The 15651-nt window shown below is 38.6% G+C and overlaps 1 protein-coding gene across 3 annotated transcripts; it reads right to left on the bottom strand.

Moving 5' to 3' along the window:
* Nucleotides 1-295: 295 nt before the first annotated feature.
* On the bottom strand, nucleotides 296-13128 carry cdhr5-rs (cadherin-related family member 5, related sequence). 3 transcript variants are annotated; one of them, XM_030778094.1, is made up of 15 exons: nucleotides 12918-13128; nucleotides 9547-9643; nucleotides 8833-9041; nucleotides 8023-8079; nucleotides 7833-7925; nucleotides 7638-7724; nucleotides 7341-7451; nucleotides 6959-7129; nucleotides 6608-6698; nucleotides 6388-6494; nucleotides 5939-6139; nucleotides 5548-5679; nucleotides 5033-5111; nucleotides 4282-4475; nucleotides 296-381 (listed from the first exon to the last, which is right to left on the bottom strand). In XM_030778094.1, the coding sequence occupies exons 2-15, from the start codon at nucleotides 9611-9613 to the stop codon at nucleotides 343-345; spliced, it is 1638 nt and encodes a 545-aa protein (XP_030633954.1). In that variant the 5' UTR covers nucleotides 9614-9643; nucleotides 12918-13128; the 3' UTR covers nucleotides 296-342. The 3 variants fall into 3 exon arrangements, with proteins under 3 accessions (XP_030633954.1, XP_030633940.1, XP_030633947.1); XM_030778080.1 differs by lacking the exon at nucleotides 296-381 and adding an exon at nucleotides 1974-3148; XM_030778087.1 differs by lacking the exon at nucleotides 296-381 and adding an exon at nucleotides 1974-3148 and having other exon boundaries at nucleotides 12932-13128.
* Between the last annotated feature and the right edge of the window lie 2523 nt (nucleotides 13129-15651).

Raw genomic sequence — 15651 nt, 5'->3', positions numbered from 1 at the left:
GTTTAAAATAAAAATTTTAGGTAATTAAATTGTGACCTGTGATACATAAGTGTGAGACATTTTGAAGTGAGCAAATCTCTTTCTTTTTATATTTTCCAAAAGAACCGTTGGTCAAAAAGGACAAATTCCAAAATCTCAAGAAGCCAGACAAGACAAGCTGCCCTGAAAATGTTGAGCACAGACCAGTCATAGGAATTCACCAAGGGCTTAACTCCAAGGTATTATATGATCAGTGTGGAGAGATGATTAGGTTAAAATCTTTAAAAAAAAAAAAAAAAAAAAAACTTTATACAATGTGACCAGTCTTGCTTGCTGAAGTGTGATGGCGTGATTGTCTCATCTTTAAGGGGCCTGATGAGTTGGACAGGGAGATGAAGGTTCCTGAGGACAGACAAAAAGAGCACATGTTTGAGACCACAGCTTGTGATGCAAACCTGAAGTCAGAAATGAACATTTCTCTCATGGCATCTTTTGCTAGACTTTATGGCAGAAATATTCAAGCAAATGTAGTCCAAGATGCTTTGTGGCTTTGCCTTGTAAAACTAATAAAACAGTGTATCATGCTGTGTTTCCTTTGTGTTTTAGACTAATGCAAGGAACAAGCACCCCAGACTCAGAAGACCATCTACACCAGTTCATGAAGAGGTAACATCATATGCGTATGGAATACAACAAATTATTATCAGAGAAAAATTCAAAAATTGTTTCTAGAATTTGTGTCTCTCTCTCATGTCAGAGGATCTTGTCAGATTTGAGTGTCTTGTTTGCCCCATATCAAAAGTATGATTAGATATTTGTTTTAACCTTGGTGTGTGTTATAGCTCTTAGCCATTTTTGCAGGTCAAATACAATGGCTCATAGGTATTGTCACAGAATCTTCCAGATAATCAGCTTTCCATTCAGCCTGATTTTAGTTTTCATCATTGAGTTGATGGCATTCATCACACAGAATATAATTAAGGTAAGGCACTCACCTGGAAATAAAAGCTTTCTGGCTGCTGTTTTTTCAAATATTCAGCTCTTGTTTCAATAGGAACACAATATCTCTCATTTATATAGCTATCTAAGTTCATAAATATATTGAGTTAATAATCCTGTTTGGGGATGTTATACATTGTACATAGTATGTTTATACAATATGTATTGTACATGTCAATCACAGAACACAAAATGGCCGATTTTTGACAGATGTACATGTAAATCACAGAACTCAAAATGACCAATTTTTGACAGTTTCTATGAAACTTAAAACAGCTTTGTACAACCCCATTTAGATTTTTATGTTGCATATACTTTTAGACTTTGTCAAAAGTTTAACCAAAGCCCATGTGATGTGAGCTTATTAAGCATGAACAATTACATTTTGTGTGTGTTATTTTACTTTAGTTTAATTTAGTTTCTTAATATTTGATTTTGATCACGCTACATTATCTTACCATTCCAATTTATTCTTGCTGAGCTGCAGGACTGAAATGTACACATGCATAATCCAACTTGACCTGGTGAAAGCGAGTTAAAAGAGACTTTGTGTTCACCCGTTTGTGTATTTATAAACAGGTACTGATACTTGGATTCGTCACAGTACTAGGAGACCATGTGATTGCAAGCCTTATGAAGGTGGTGTTTAACCAGATTATTCAGCCAGTGCTCAGTTCACTTATCAGCATGTCAGTGAGTGTCAGAGACATACTGCGACCTCTTCTCGACATCACAAAGGAGATTGCACTTCAGATAGCATTGCCTCTTAAGACCTGCCGACTAGTGGAGATCAACAATATTGAGAGGGCTCAAGGAAAACAGGACGTGTGAAGTCCAAAATCTGACCCTTCACCGTTATGTACATAATGATTATAAAGTAGTTGAAAGCATCAAAGATATCTGCAATCAATCATTTTAGCAAGTGACACCAGTAGATGAAGTATATATGAACAAACCCTATTTCTAGTCACAAAATGTTTTATGTACAGAATGTAAATGGTAATTCAAAGTTTACTAATACTTACAGGAGTTTAAAGCCAGATTTTTGCATAGGTTACATTCAAATATGGGTAATAATATGGAAAATAGTTTTTGTTATTACAATGTGTGGTTGTAATACAATTTTTTCCATGTGTCACTCTAATTAAGACCATTGCCCAAATTTCCAGCATGTGCAGTTAAGGCTCATAATTAACAATTCACAAAAAAAAACATTTTTTCTCATAGTCCACATATGTCTCAAAATAAACTTAAGAGGAACTTTCCCAATTCTATTTCCCAAGTTGGGTTTTCATTATTTTTTGGAGAGATGCCTCTGTGTTCTTATTTACATTTCTTTAAATGCCTCAATTTAAAATTCAATTGAATCTTCCACAAAATACAGAAGCCCAGCTTGTGAAGGATCAGGCTGAGGGGTCAATTTGACAGCAGGGCCTTCATCTGATATAGATGATGTCTGGTCATTTCTCTTGGCTCCTGAATCATGTTGCAGTTTGTCCCTGTTAGCCTGGGCAGCTCTGTTCATTTGGTAAAAGCTTTTGTTGCTTGGTCCCTCCTTTCTTCTGGCCTCCTCATCACTGACAGACATTCCAGAGCGCATGGACTTTTGTGCGTTTTGTTGAGCTTGCTCACCTTCATCCCTTCTTTTTTGACCCTCTTTATGTCCTGCTGCTGTTTTTGGTCTAGAACTGTTTTCTGAACTCTTCTCCATGTCCTGGTTGTTTTCACTGCTTACCATGCCAGTCACTTCTGCCCTGGTGACAATAATGGACTGATTCTTTGGGAGCACCATTTTCTCTGTTTGTTTATCCTCACTTGGCCATTTTTCTTCCTGTGCACTAGTTTTGTTTTCCCCTGCATTGCCTTTTAGTCTCTCCTTCTTTGCAGTTTCGTCCCTTGAAGAGAAAGATTTATCCATCGTCTTCCCATTGGACACCGCAGATGGTGCCTCAGGAATCACAAGTATTGGTAACATGTCCTTTGGAGGCATCGATTTCTCAGTCTCTCTGGTAGTGTACAACCCAGCTGGTGGTGGAGGCATTTCATCTCTTTTGGTGTAGACTCCTTGTCTCCCATGGAGACTGCTGGTGCTTGAGGCTTCATGGTCGATGAATGCCTCATTGTGGTATGCGGCCTCCTCCCTTAAGGGTATTGGCCGTCCTGAGTTGACCTGTCAATCACGAATAAAGGGCATTTAGGGTATCCTTGAATAACACTTTTGCACCTGTCATGTCCATTGTCGAAGTCCTGTTTCACTCTTCTAGTTGTTGGAATCATCTGAACTGATGAATCATGTACAGTTGATGCTTTCTGTATTCATTGACTTTTAGTCTCCTTTGATCCAACACAACTTCACAAAACAGATTACTCACAACACACATCCTACAGTGGATACCACATAAAGCAAACGGGGGTATTTACATACTGACCAGCTTAAATTTGATACAGTTCCAATTCTACAGTACTTTGGAACCTGTCAATTTGACTGCCTGATGTAAGCTGGCCTGTATGTACAGAAGGAGTCCAACACCAGAGCACCATCACACTTTCACAAAGCACAGGGTCACCTCGGAACATACGCCACTCTACTGTATGCCAAAAACGTACCTGCTGGAACCACCTTAAGCTCTACATGAGCAGCATTTGTAAGGAGATCAGAGGGCATAAGGGAGAATGGGTTGAAAGGTGTAGATCCTCAAAGATTTAAAATACTCCTGGACATATTTCAAATAGTGATAATAATGTATGGGTTTGTAAGATTCCATTTCTGATTCGTAACATTAAAGGCACACAATATATAGTCTGAACATTTCTGTTAGTCTTACATTGTTTTTCTTGAACTGATTTGCCTTTTTGATTTGTCCTTGAGTAAGAGGGTTGTTGTAATTTGTGGACTTTGAGTTGTGCATATCTGTGTAGATTTGCTTATCTTACTCTTTTCCTGTTTGCCTTGAGATAAGGAATATCTCTCTTTTTAATGTAGTTACTCAAGATTTTATATTAACCGCTTTAATTTTGTGAATGTGTGTAGTTCATGCATGTCTTTCACTATTTTATATGTATGTACAGGCATTTAACTTGTCTGCCTGCCTTAAAATGTAAGCAGCAGTCATATAGTGTCTTCTTTTAGGTGTTACTGTGTCGTGTCTTAAGAGTGCAGACTATTTTCATGTCTTAAAAGTCCATTTTAGATCCTGTCTTGAATTTTAACATGATCATAACTTGCAGCCATGATATGTTTATGTAGAGTAAACAGAGTCAGGCGTGCATGTCACTGCATGAAGTTAGATAGGCATCTCTTACCACATTAGGGTGTTTTCCCAGGGCCACTGAGCCTCTGTCAGCAGGATCCTGCCTCTCTCTCCGTCTCCTGACCAGCCGGATTAAGAGAAAAAAGGCTGCGAGCGCCAAGAGCAGCACCATAGCAGCAATACCCCCAGCCATCCCTGCATTCATGTCTCCAAAAAGTCGCTCCTCTCCAAATGGATTTCGGGGAACTGTGAGGATGCCAGAAAGAGAGTTAAAGGTGTTTTAAGTGCCTTGACCTGATGTTTGAAAGGATCACTGCACTCATGCCAACTTTAACACACTTTACTCTGCGATCTAAAACATTTCAGAGCATAATTTTGCTTAAGATAAAATGCACTGAGTATGAATTTAGCATCTGACCCGCATTCAAAAGTGTTACTCTTGGGTACGAGCAGGTTAACGCCATACACATTAAATGGCTTAACTCTCACTATCATGTCTAACTCTTTGCGTGCTAGTTTGGAAAAGGACACAATGAAGAGAAAGGATCTTAGAGAAAGGCAGTTGCTTAATTGGAAGATAATGGCCCTAATCCAGTTAAGGAAGCTGCAGGCTCTTACTGTCACCTAGCCTTGCTGATTATCAGTGTTGACAATCAAGTGAAACTGCCAAAGTGTGCTTTTATCAGTTACAGTCTGTGAGAATAAATGGTGACAGCTCCCTCCACCGTAATGATATTAGACACCCTGGCCTGTGTGTGCACATGTGTGGATCTCTGTCTGTCTGTTGAACTGAAGATATTTACCGGGCTGTCCTCGCTGTAGAACTTCAATATCAATGGAGGCATTGGCAACATCACCTGACTCTTGGTCTGTCGCCACCACCTGTATTATCAAAAGTGTCAAAAATTTGTTTTTTTGAAATGATAATATTGGATGGAAATAAATGGAAACACCATATTGCGTTATTATACGAGGGACTGAACATAAGGATGTTCCACTTTTAATTTTCAGTGAGAGCAAGTTTTGTGTTAAATTTTACCACTGTACTGCATGCTACAGCTATAGAACTGTTCCCTTATATCTTCTCATATACCAGTATGAACATATCAGCATGTATACTAATGACTTGTTTGGTGACAATTACGAATAGTTGATCATATTCATTTATAACATTGTGACCCTCTGTTTGTAACATGTATTGTATCTTTTTAGGTATTGCACCCTTTATGGCATTTAATCAAGTCAAGATTGAACCAATCCTTAGACTCCAAATTCCCAGAATTTTCAGATTTAGACAAATGAGAAAAAGATGCAACACCTCTAGAATGTGCCTGTCAAAGGCTCTAAGGTGATCCGTCTTTGCAATGATGATGCCGTCCTGGGTGATATGGAATAACTTGGTGCTGGGGTCAACAGGATGAAGAGCATAATGAATTTTGGGATTAACCCCCTGTGAACGTATTGAAGAGGGCTGTGGTTAAAACGAGGCTTAAATAGCTGTACGCACATAAGAGCAAATAAAGCATTTTAAATGACACTGTGAAAAGCATTGACGTGATCTGAGCTTATTGTTACCATAGTAACAGCATTACTCTGGAGTTAACAAATTGTCTATATTGTGTAGACACATGCCCTCACATTTCTAAACTATTACCATACAGTGAAGGTAAATTGTACGTGTGGCTTGTGAGACAGAGTTTTCACCGTACATCTTTGAAGTCTCCGTCTATGACCTGAACCTGCAGGACTTGGTTGCCGTAGGTGTAGACCAGTGTAGCAGGACTGGAGTTCTCTATGAGAAAACCCTTGTATGTGGTTTTGTTGAAGTAAGGAGGGTAATGATTTTCAGCCACCACATGAACCAGCGCTGTTGCCACAGCATATTTCTTTAGGTCGTTCATTTGGGCAGCCTGTTAAAATTTACAGTTCCACCATAGAATTAACAAAAAAAATATATTAATTTCTTAATGTATTTGTACATTAATTTATTGATTGATCTTTTTTGGCTTTGATGAATTCTGAATGTAGTGTGATATGCAGTTGATTGTTATGTTCATTCTTTTTGCATTTTTCTTTATTGAATGATTATTGCTGCAATTAACAGCCATCTGTTTATGTGTCAGTTTAAAGCTTGAAAAGAAGCAGTGGATAGCCTTACCATGATGCGGAGTCTGAATAAGGGTGTGAGCAGTCTGTTTTCTACTCTCCGTGTTATTGTGATCTCTCCAGTTTCATGGTCAATTATAAACCTACCGTTGTCATCACCTGTAGGGAGAAATATTTTCACCAACTGTTTTTTAACACTTTTTGCTTTTTTTTTTGTTTAAGTTTATGTACTGAGTATTTGATCACCAGTGAGTGTCTCTTTGTTACTCTACCTGATAGAATAGCATAGATTAAGGGAGTCATCAGGTCTCTGTCTCCATCTTCAGCATAAATTTGACCAGGGGAGAAATTAAGTATGGTGTTCTGAAATACAAAGAATTCACCTAGGAGTTTTATTTCTCTTTAGTTCCTTCACTCTTTTTGACAGCCCCCCCCCCCCCCCCTTCAACTCACACACAGACTTAAGAGGTTTTAAGAGGATTACAACCAGTCATATAATACTACTTAACTACTTGCCTGCTCCTGCCTCTGTAGACTATGCCATCAGATCTCTGATTTCAGAGAGGAATTACCCAGAAGTGCTGATTAACAGTAACCTGAATTAAGTTTCCAAAGGTTTGTACCTGCTCCCTCTCTGTGATGTTAACTGTGTAGACAGGGCTGGTGCAGACTGTATGGTTCTGATCTTCATAGATGAGAGAACAAGGCAGGAACTGTGGATACTGGTCATCACCATCTACTACATTTATTGTCACTGTGGCTGTGATGTTGTACTTCTCCTTTGTATTCATTTCCTGTTTTGCCACAAATCAGAGACAGGTGTTAACAGTATTTCTCATGTTCTTGTTTCCTTTAAATGTAAACAATAGAAGATAAAATGCAGAGTACTGTAAAGTACTTGTGTTTTGAATTATATGAACTTTTGTACTTTAAAATGCTCATTTGTTCCGAGAATAGACCTGATAGAGTAAATGGGGAATGATAAACTGGAAACGTGTCTCTTACCACTGCATATATGAGCACATGTAATTGAGTTTTTGTCTCAAAGTCCAAGGGTTTGTCCAGGATGACTTTTCCACTGTTGGGCAGGTCTATCCTGAAATAGTGGGCATCAGGCTGGGACAGTAAGGCATGCTGTTAGTGCTCTTGTGGATTTTAGATTACTGCACTATTTTTCCTGAATATCTCCTTGTGTGCTACAGTTAACTTTAAAAGGCCATTCTGTCTCTGCAGATGCCCACAATTATGTACATCACTCTACTGTATGGTTTAATTTTCAACTGATCGTATTTTGCGACATACCAATGATCTATCAATGATGTATATGATTGTGTCTCCATCTGGATCTTTGGCTTTGACTGTAAACACCACTGAGTTCACAGCTGTTAGCTTGAAGAGGAAATGAAATACAAGCGTGAAGGCTCTGGAAACAAGGAGACTTTTTAAATCTGTCATTGAGGGTAAGGGAATGTGACTCAATACATGAAACAGACTTACCTCACTTATGTACCGTGGTTGAATGGTCTCTGGTAGAAAACCTGGCCTGTTGTCATTTTCATTCAGAATCTCAATCATGATCCGATACTCGCTCTGAAAAATAAAAAAAAAAACATGACATGCAATGTACTGTCTAAATTTGTGTGGAATGGGTGGTTTGCAATTACTTGATGTTGATGGATGTCCATACCTGTATTATGTCATCCTCATAACAGGTTAGTGCAGCCATCATAACTGATCCCTGAACCTTTTGATGAAGCAAAGATTCATCTTAGTCAGTCACACCAAAAGAGTACATGGATTTTGTGTCCAATAAAAGACTTACAGTAACTATTTACTATTACTACATGGTATTTTAAGAGTCTTTTCTACCTTCTACTTGCACTCTTGACATAGTCAGTTATCAATAACCTTGTTCATCTAAACCCCGTGTGGCAGTCACCTCAGTCAAGATGGGTCTGGATAGCACTCGTTTCATTCATAACATGTGAAAGCAGTCAGTCGTTTTTCCACACTACCAACATGCTTGGGATAGAGCTTTACTCACTTAGGTAAAGTGAGTAATTACAAAATCACCTGACTGTCAGGGACCACCACCACTCCATAAGAGGGACCCTGGGCTGCTTATTTGGCGAAAGAACACAGCCAGGTCTGTCCCTGTGGCCTCCTGGCTATTGTCTGAGTGTTTCACAGCTAGGATTTCTATTCCGTTGTGTATCACAGATGTAGGACACTCCTCTTTGGTAGTGTCTTAACCAGCTGTGCCACATAGGAGTCCAGGAACTTTAATGTGTTTAATCAGACACCTTAAACTGTTTGGTGTGTTGCAACCTTTTATGTGTGATCCAGAAGTCTCATGTGTGACCTTGTGAAATGGTAGTTAGATTTTGTCAGGTATGGCTTGTTCTGTTGCACTTATGTGTACCCAGTGGCCCATTATGTTTGACAGCTAAATATTTCTATGAAAACACAGTAAATGACCATAGTCGTAAAGGCCCACCTCTCGGTCCAGGACTCTGGAGGAGGATGAGTTTAGCCTAATGGTTCGGCCCTCGAGGAAGAACCAATCAGCATTGGCTCCAGTGAGGCATAAGCGAATGCTGTTGGCTCCAGGGTCACCAGCAATGCTGAGATTTGCGATAAATTCCCCAGTGGGACTGTTTTCTTTTACTGTTGCAAAAATATCCTGGCCTCCAAGGCATAGGTTGGCTGTTAATTAAGTGTGTCAAAAATAGGATTCAAAATGAGCACACAGAGGTCTACAAATGAGTAAACTGAGATTAAATGATTAAAAAAAAGTCATGGGAAAGAGAATAGTTGCCTAGGCTTTAAAATGTGAAATGTTTTTCTGATATGTTTTTTTTCCCCACAAATATGTATGTATATGAGCATCTGATTAGGAATTAATCAGATTTCACATTTCAACATTTGTGGAAAACATGAAATTACATTTGCAATTAAGGTAGCAGAGAAAGGTTTTGACTTTCACTTTTTTTCTGTCAGCATGGCACATTTTGTCCAGTTACCACAGAACTGCCTCCATACACATTAATGAATCTTAATGAAATTAATGAAATATTACCCAATTCACATGTTAAATAAAGCCTTCTGAACATATAGTATGTGTAAACCTTAAATCAGAAAAGGAAAATGTACTATGTGTTGTATCATCCCTTATCAGACCCAAAAGATGAATGTTGAGAGTCTGGCATACCTGTTACAACGTGGTAGAATGTATTGAGTGCCATCAGGCAAAGTCGCAACTTCCAAGGCACCAGCATGTTTCTATTCTTTATCGGTCTTTGCACCAGCTGTTAAAATATGGAAACAAATGAATAAATGTTTGAAAAAATATGACAGTATTACAATTTTCTAGACTCAAATGTGTTTAGTCGTTTGACTGGAGAGATGTAGATCTATGTTTGTGCTGACACTCCTCAGAAACTAGTACTAAACCACGATTTTATCATTATATGAGTCTCAGTTAGTACATTTTTCATCTAGCTGCTACAAATATGTGATCAAAAGTGTTGCTCTTTTGAAAAGACCTACCATGTGGTCGTCACACCTGTTGCTTGTTTGTTTGGTTCTGTGTTTTCACTCAGTGTTTCCCCACTGCGTAAAACCTATTAGACTGTCTTTGGGCACTTTCAAAGCTGCTACCTTGGTAGTGCTGCCATTAACGTGACTTTCACTGCTTAGAGAACGTGCTCTTTTGACCTACCTCACACACTCTCTCATCCAAGAGCTTTTTTTGGATTCAGACGTAATGCCTTCAAATCTGTCTTAAGTTGTTTTTTTCATGGTCTTTTCTGGCTGGACTCACTAAACTGAGGTATCTGTCTTCAGTTTGGATTTATTTATCACTGCTAATGCATTTTAATCTCCAATCTGTCATCCTGACTAACTTCAGCTCCTAGCTTTAGCGGCGCTTTAAACCGAGATCATCACATTGTGCACATGGATCAGAGGCTCTTTCATATGCATGCTGTGATACTGGACAGCCACTAGATGACTTCATCCTCCTTTTTAATGGTCAAAACCTGCAAACCTCTTGTTTGTACTATGCTTATTTTTCGTGTACACTGCTGATTTTCTTCCCTAAAATGAAACTATCAGCACAACACTGTAATTCGTGGACCTGTAAGACTTGGCGGGGTTGATTGACCAGATGGTGGCACACTAGTACGCAATACACATTTTTGGTTTAACCCATGGGCTGAGGAATCATAGGTTCCTGGCCATAAGACATAGAAAGCCCCCATAGTCCCATTCATTTCCAGGTTCTTGGGTGTTCCTGGATATTACACCACCTGTTGTCTGATCAAAATTTAATATGCATTAAATAAAGAGGCATTGTTAAAAGTTTTCAGAGATGGAGTCAAATTGCAAGCATTGCTTTTTTGAATACATTGTGACATTTCTCCAAGTGATTTCTGAATGATAGTGAAGTGCCATGCCCAATAGGCCATTTGTCTGATTAAGTTTAAATGCATATAACATTTAATATAACATTTTTTTCTCCAAAAATATGGTCAATAAGATTTCAGTACGCAACAGACAGACTTAACAACGGCAAGTGTTTTGACCCTTCAAGTCCCTAATACTATGTAAAATAAAGGATCAGTTGATTCTTAGATAGTTACATAAAAATATAGCAAGCAATACATAAGTGGATGGCCAAATTTAGTAGTCTCTAGATTTATGAACAACTTTGTCTCCAGAACTCATACTGCTAGATATTTTGATTTTCTGTCATTTTGACTTTTGCTGAAAATCTTCAAAGACTTTCATCCAATCAGTGCAAAATTTTGCACACATTGTCTAGAGAGATGTCTACAACAAAGTTGTAAAAATAAGTGGTACAGTTCCAAGTATATGGTCACTACAGTCCAATTATTTTGAACAGGTGTGAGCTTTTTTACATAAAACATCTCTGTCACTCAAACAGATTCTGCAGTTATCACCAAACGTGTCTCCAAAGTGGTCTCTGCATGATTACAGAGCAGCATGTCAAATTTGGTGCCCTTGACTACCAGGTGATGCATTACCAGCACTACAGTGATACTGAAAGTCCATAACAGCTATGATGCATGCGTGATGAATTTTAAAGTTTGCACTCTGCATCATTTGTGTCTGACTTTCATAGAGCTCATCAGTTTTTCTACCATTCAAACAAAACAATGTAGAGAACAATGCAAATACTTCATTAATACAGAGGCTTCTCACTGTCAGATTGAAACTTCAGTCTCTGAGAAACGTGAGAATACGTATCAAAACAGAGTGTCAATCTTGTTATGTAGCCAATTCCATGGTGTAAACCTGAAAAGAATTCTGAATTTTCTTTTGTTTGGCTTGTGGAACTTCTGTTTACTGCTGGGTTGTTATTGGTTTCTGATCTTGACTGAATAGGTTCGAAAGATCGAAATAGGTTTCAGAGGGAGGGAGATCAAAATATCGGAAAATGTAGTCTCACTTCAGCTAAAAAGTCTGTTTTGTTTCTTTCATCACCACCATATCCTTTGGTGTAGTATGTAATCTTTCCTTTTAATGTAATGTTATCTTTTTTAACTTCACATGGGTGGAGCATTGAATCATTCTAATGTTTTCTGAAATTGTTGACAATATAATTGTGTCAGTAGGTTGTTGGACTTAAAATGAAGTATGTATACACTAGCAATGATCTCCATAGCTGCCTAAGGATTACTGAGAGTGATTACTATGATAAAAGAAGTGGGTCTCTGATACAAAGCCCATTTTATGGGATTATGACTGAATGTTATTTAATATCCGTGTTCAAGATGTAATGGTTTTACAAAACATTTGTGCAGATGACTCAGCACATGATTTAGCAGATGGTGTGTGTGTGTGTGTGTGTGTGTGTGTGTGTGTGTGTGTGTGTGTGTGGTCTGTCTGTTCTGCTGCCAATATTGTTGGTTTGAATGAGGTCAACTTTGATGACATGTGTTAAGTGTGATCAACTCTGTCAAACTAATGCAACCCAAGTTTTGAACAAATCAAGCGATCATGATTTTAAAAAGTCCACTGACAACACTTTCTTTATGGCAGAAATGAGCTAAACACGTTAACCTAGTTTTATAAGTTATGGATCTGTTGGTGTGATACATCATGGGCAGAGTAGCCAAATTTCTAGTCAACCAGTGAGAGGAAAGGTCAAGTAAACCAAATGATCAACTCTATTTCAAAATAAAGTCTCATGTTTTCTAGATATCAGTCATCTGATATAATCAAGCTGTGATAATTCTCATCCCTGTGACTGATATGATGCCATATGATTGGTTTGAATCATTTATACAAAAGAGAAGAAAAAGTGAGGTCCATGTAAAACCTCTCTTACAGAAGTGCACGCAGTCAGATCATCACAAAGGGTCAGAAGTCTATTTTGCAAACCTTCACTACAATTTATTCACAATAGCTGACATAATCTATTGTAAGTTTACGGTCACGTCCAACAAAACACTAATCATTGAATATTGGAGCCTAAAAGACACAAGGTCACACACTCAGATACACATAGATACTGCTAATAAGATGTGTCACACATTCTCTGATATGGGTGCTCACTTTGTTTTCCTGACCGTTACTGAGTGGTTGATCCTCTTGAAGTCGGGATCTTATGCCTCGTCCCTCTGTTAGCCCCTCTCATTCCCCGCCACATGCCTGTCGTTCCAAGGTGACTGAGATCTCTGATGCCAGGGAAAGTGGCAGCAACAGTGCAAAATGCAGCGGATTTCCCTCAGAGAGAGGGAGAAGAGAGAGAGCAGACTGTGTGTTTAGCTGAAGAGAATTAAGAGCTACTGCGTAGAGCAGACTGGGGGCTTAGAGGGCATTTCCAGGACAGGATAATTCATTGGCGGCTAAGAGGGAGGTTAAACCGAGAACGTGGGCTAATCGGTAATGCAGCCAAGGGACATGGCCGGCCCCTCACAGCCACTTTGTACCGTACCCATAATATCACACATGAAGGCCTGATTTGACTCGAATTGCCTGTTTGTTTGTTTACATGGATCATTAACTCCATTTAAAGAGCAGAGCTTTGAGTATGACTGTGTTTTGTCATCATGTGGCAGTACCTATAACCGTTGTGAAATGTGTTCAGTAAAGTACAGCTGAAGCCAACTTTTCCCCCATAGCTTGAGCAGGAGCTTGTTTTCCATGTCTAATGACTTCCATGTCTCTCTCTCTATCTCTCACCTCCCAGAAGGCTCTGGGTAACTTGGTACCATGACCCTTACGCGTGACAAAAGATTCAACCACTAAGACATGTATTTTTCTTAATTATAATTTCACTCTTCACTAAATTATTCTCTTTCACTTAACACCCCCCCCCCCCTTGTACATTATTTTCCTGTTACTTAGGAATATCTCAGGTTTCACTTGACCCTCCCCTTATGGTTGAGCACCACAACAGATAATTGGCTTATGCCTCTTACCCACGTGCTGAGATTAACCGCCATTGTGGATTATGCGCATTTCTATTCTCATTCATATCTCCATGATGGCATCATCACATCCAAGTTTAATTTGCTGTTTTATTGAGCTTCATTGCAACATGTTCAGATTATTTTCTTGTAATAAAAGGATATTGGATTGCATTGCCGCTGAAATAAACTGAAATAGTCTCCTGCCATTCTGTCCTGCAGGTTTTATTCCTGTCCCCACTTTCCCAGCCTGGTCATTATCTGGTGATGATTGTTAGAGCAGGGAGGGCTGCTGAAGATTCTCCTGTGCTGTTGCCTCTGAATCGATTGGTCTTAGTCAGAGTTCACCTTTAGATCCTTTCTCTGCATTTAGTGACAGATGTCCCTTCCTTGGAAAAGGGCATGATGTGACACACCACAGCTCACAACACACGTGTGCATGCTCACACACATATACATGCGCAAGCGCACACGGACACACACACAAACACACACACACACACACACACACACACACATGCACTTGAACACACAGAGATTATTGTGTATTGTGCATCACTAAGTCACTGAAGGAGTCTTATGACTATTGCATCATGTACGTCATGAAACCACTTTCATGAGTGTGCCCAAAAAGCGCTGTGTCCAATGAATTGATCCTCTCTCAGATTTAGTTGTTCTATATTTCCCATTCAGCCTCCTAAAACGTGTTAAGGATCATTTAAACAAAGGATTTGTTATTCTAAATAAACAGCTTTGAATACAGCTTGTGCCAAACAACATAAATACCCGTTGCATGCAAGAGGGCAATTTTGCAGAAGAATGGGACCCCGTCATGCTTGTTTATAAAATCATGCTATATTGAATTTGTTTGCACTGACTGCATCTGTTCATTTTATTTACTGGACTACTAACTTTTAATGAACTGTTACAGGGCACCCAACCCTGTCATTGTCTGATTCTTGTATTTATGTTAATAAGCCCCAATAAACACTCAAAACAGTGCCTTTGTACCATGTAATTTGTTCTCTATAATTGAATTACCACTAGGGAGCAGTCAATATCCAAATGCATGTTTCATGAATGAGAGTGAGGGTTTGACAATTCAAACTACGTGTGCGTGATTTAACAATATAGCTAGGAGTAATAATGTGTGATATTCCTGTTTCACTATGTTTATCTATGTGTCACTGAGTCTTATATTCTACATAAACTATGAATGTATAAAAAAGGATTTCTTTGTCTCCTGTTCTACCTTTTAAAGGCTAGTTTCTTCACTTGTCTTCATTTTGTTTAGTGACCATTCTTCATTTGTCCTAATCTACTGACCTTTCTTTGCAGGCAGAACAGTTAAACATGACAAGACTTGATCAGTTCTATTTTCATATTTTTACTTTCTTTGATATTTTATTGAAATCTGCCATTGACTAAAATACCAGAGTTATGTCATGTGATTATAATGATTTTATTCATGTTTTCACTGCAGGTCATTAGGAGTCCCACAATGAGTCCAGAAAAGTAAAGCTGTCACCTTAAGAATAAGATATCCAGTTTATAATAATCATAAGAAAAGCATGTTTTACCCCTGCCTCAGAACTCAGAAAGTACTTTATATTTGAAAGTCATGAAGAGTCAATTTGGCTCTTACTCTCTGTACATGGCTGTGTGGTGTTTACAATGCAAAATAAGCTAAGGTAATCTATACACTTTAGTTTTATGTGCAACAAAGTCTTGAAAGCACAGCTATATTTATTTTTTGTGCTTAATCTTTATGTTTTAAAGGATTCAGATGTAGTATCATGATCACGCGGCAGGACTGTTGATGCTGGTTACAATGATTTTGCAGCTTTTTGGAAGCAAACTGATGTTGTGGAAGTGAC

Source organism: Chanos chanos, chromosome 1, assembly GCF_902362185.1.
Source record: "Chanos chanos chromosome 1, fChaCha1.1, whole genome shotgun sequence".
NCBI lineage: Eukaryota > Metazoa > Chordata > Actinopteri > Gonorynchiformes > Chanidae > Chanos > Chanos chanos.
The sequence above is the reverse complement of the archived record's forward strand: the minus strand, read 5'-3'. Positions and strand labels throughout refer to the sequence as shown.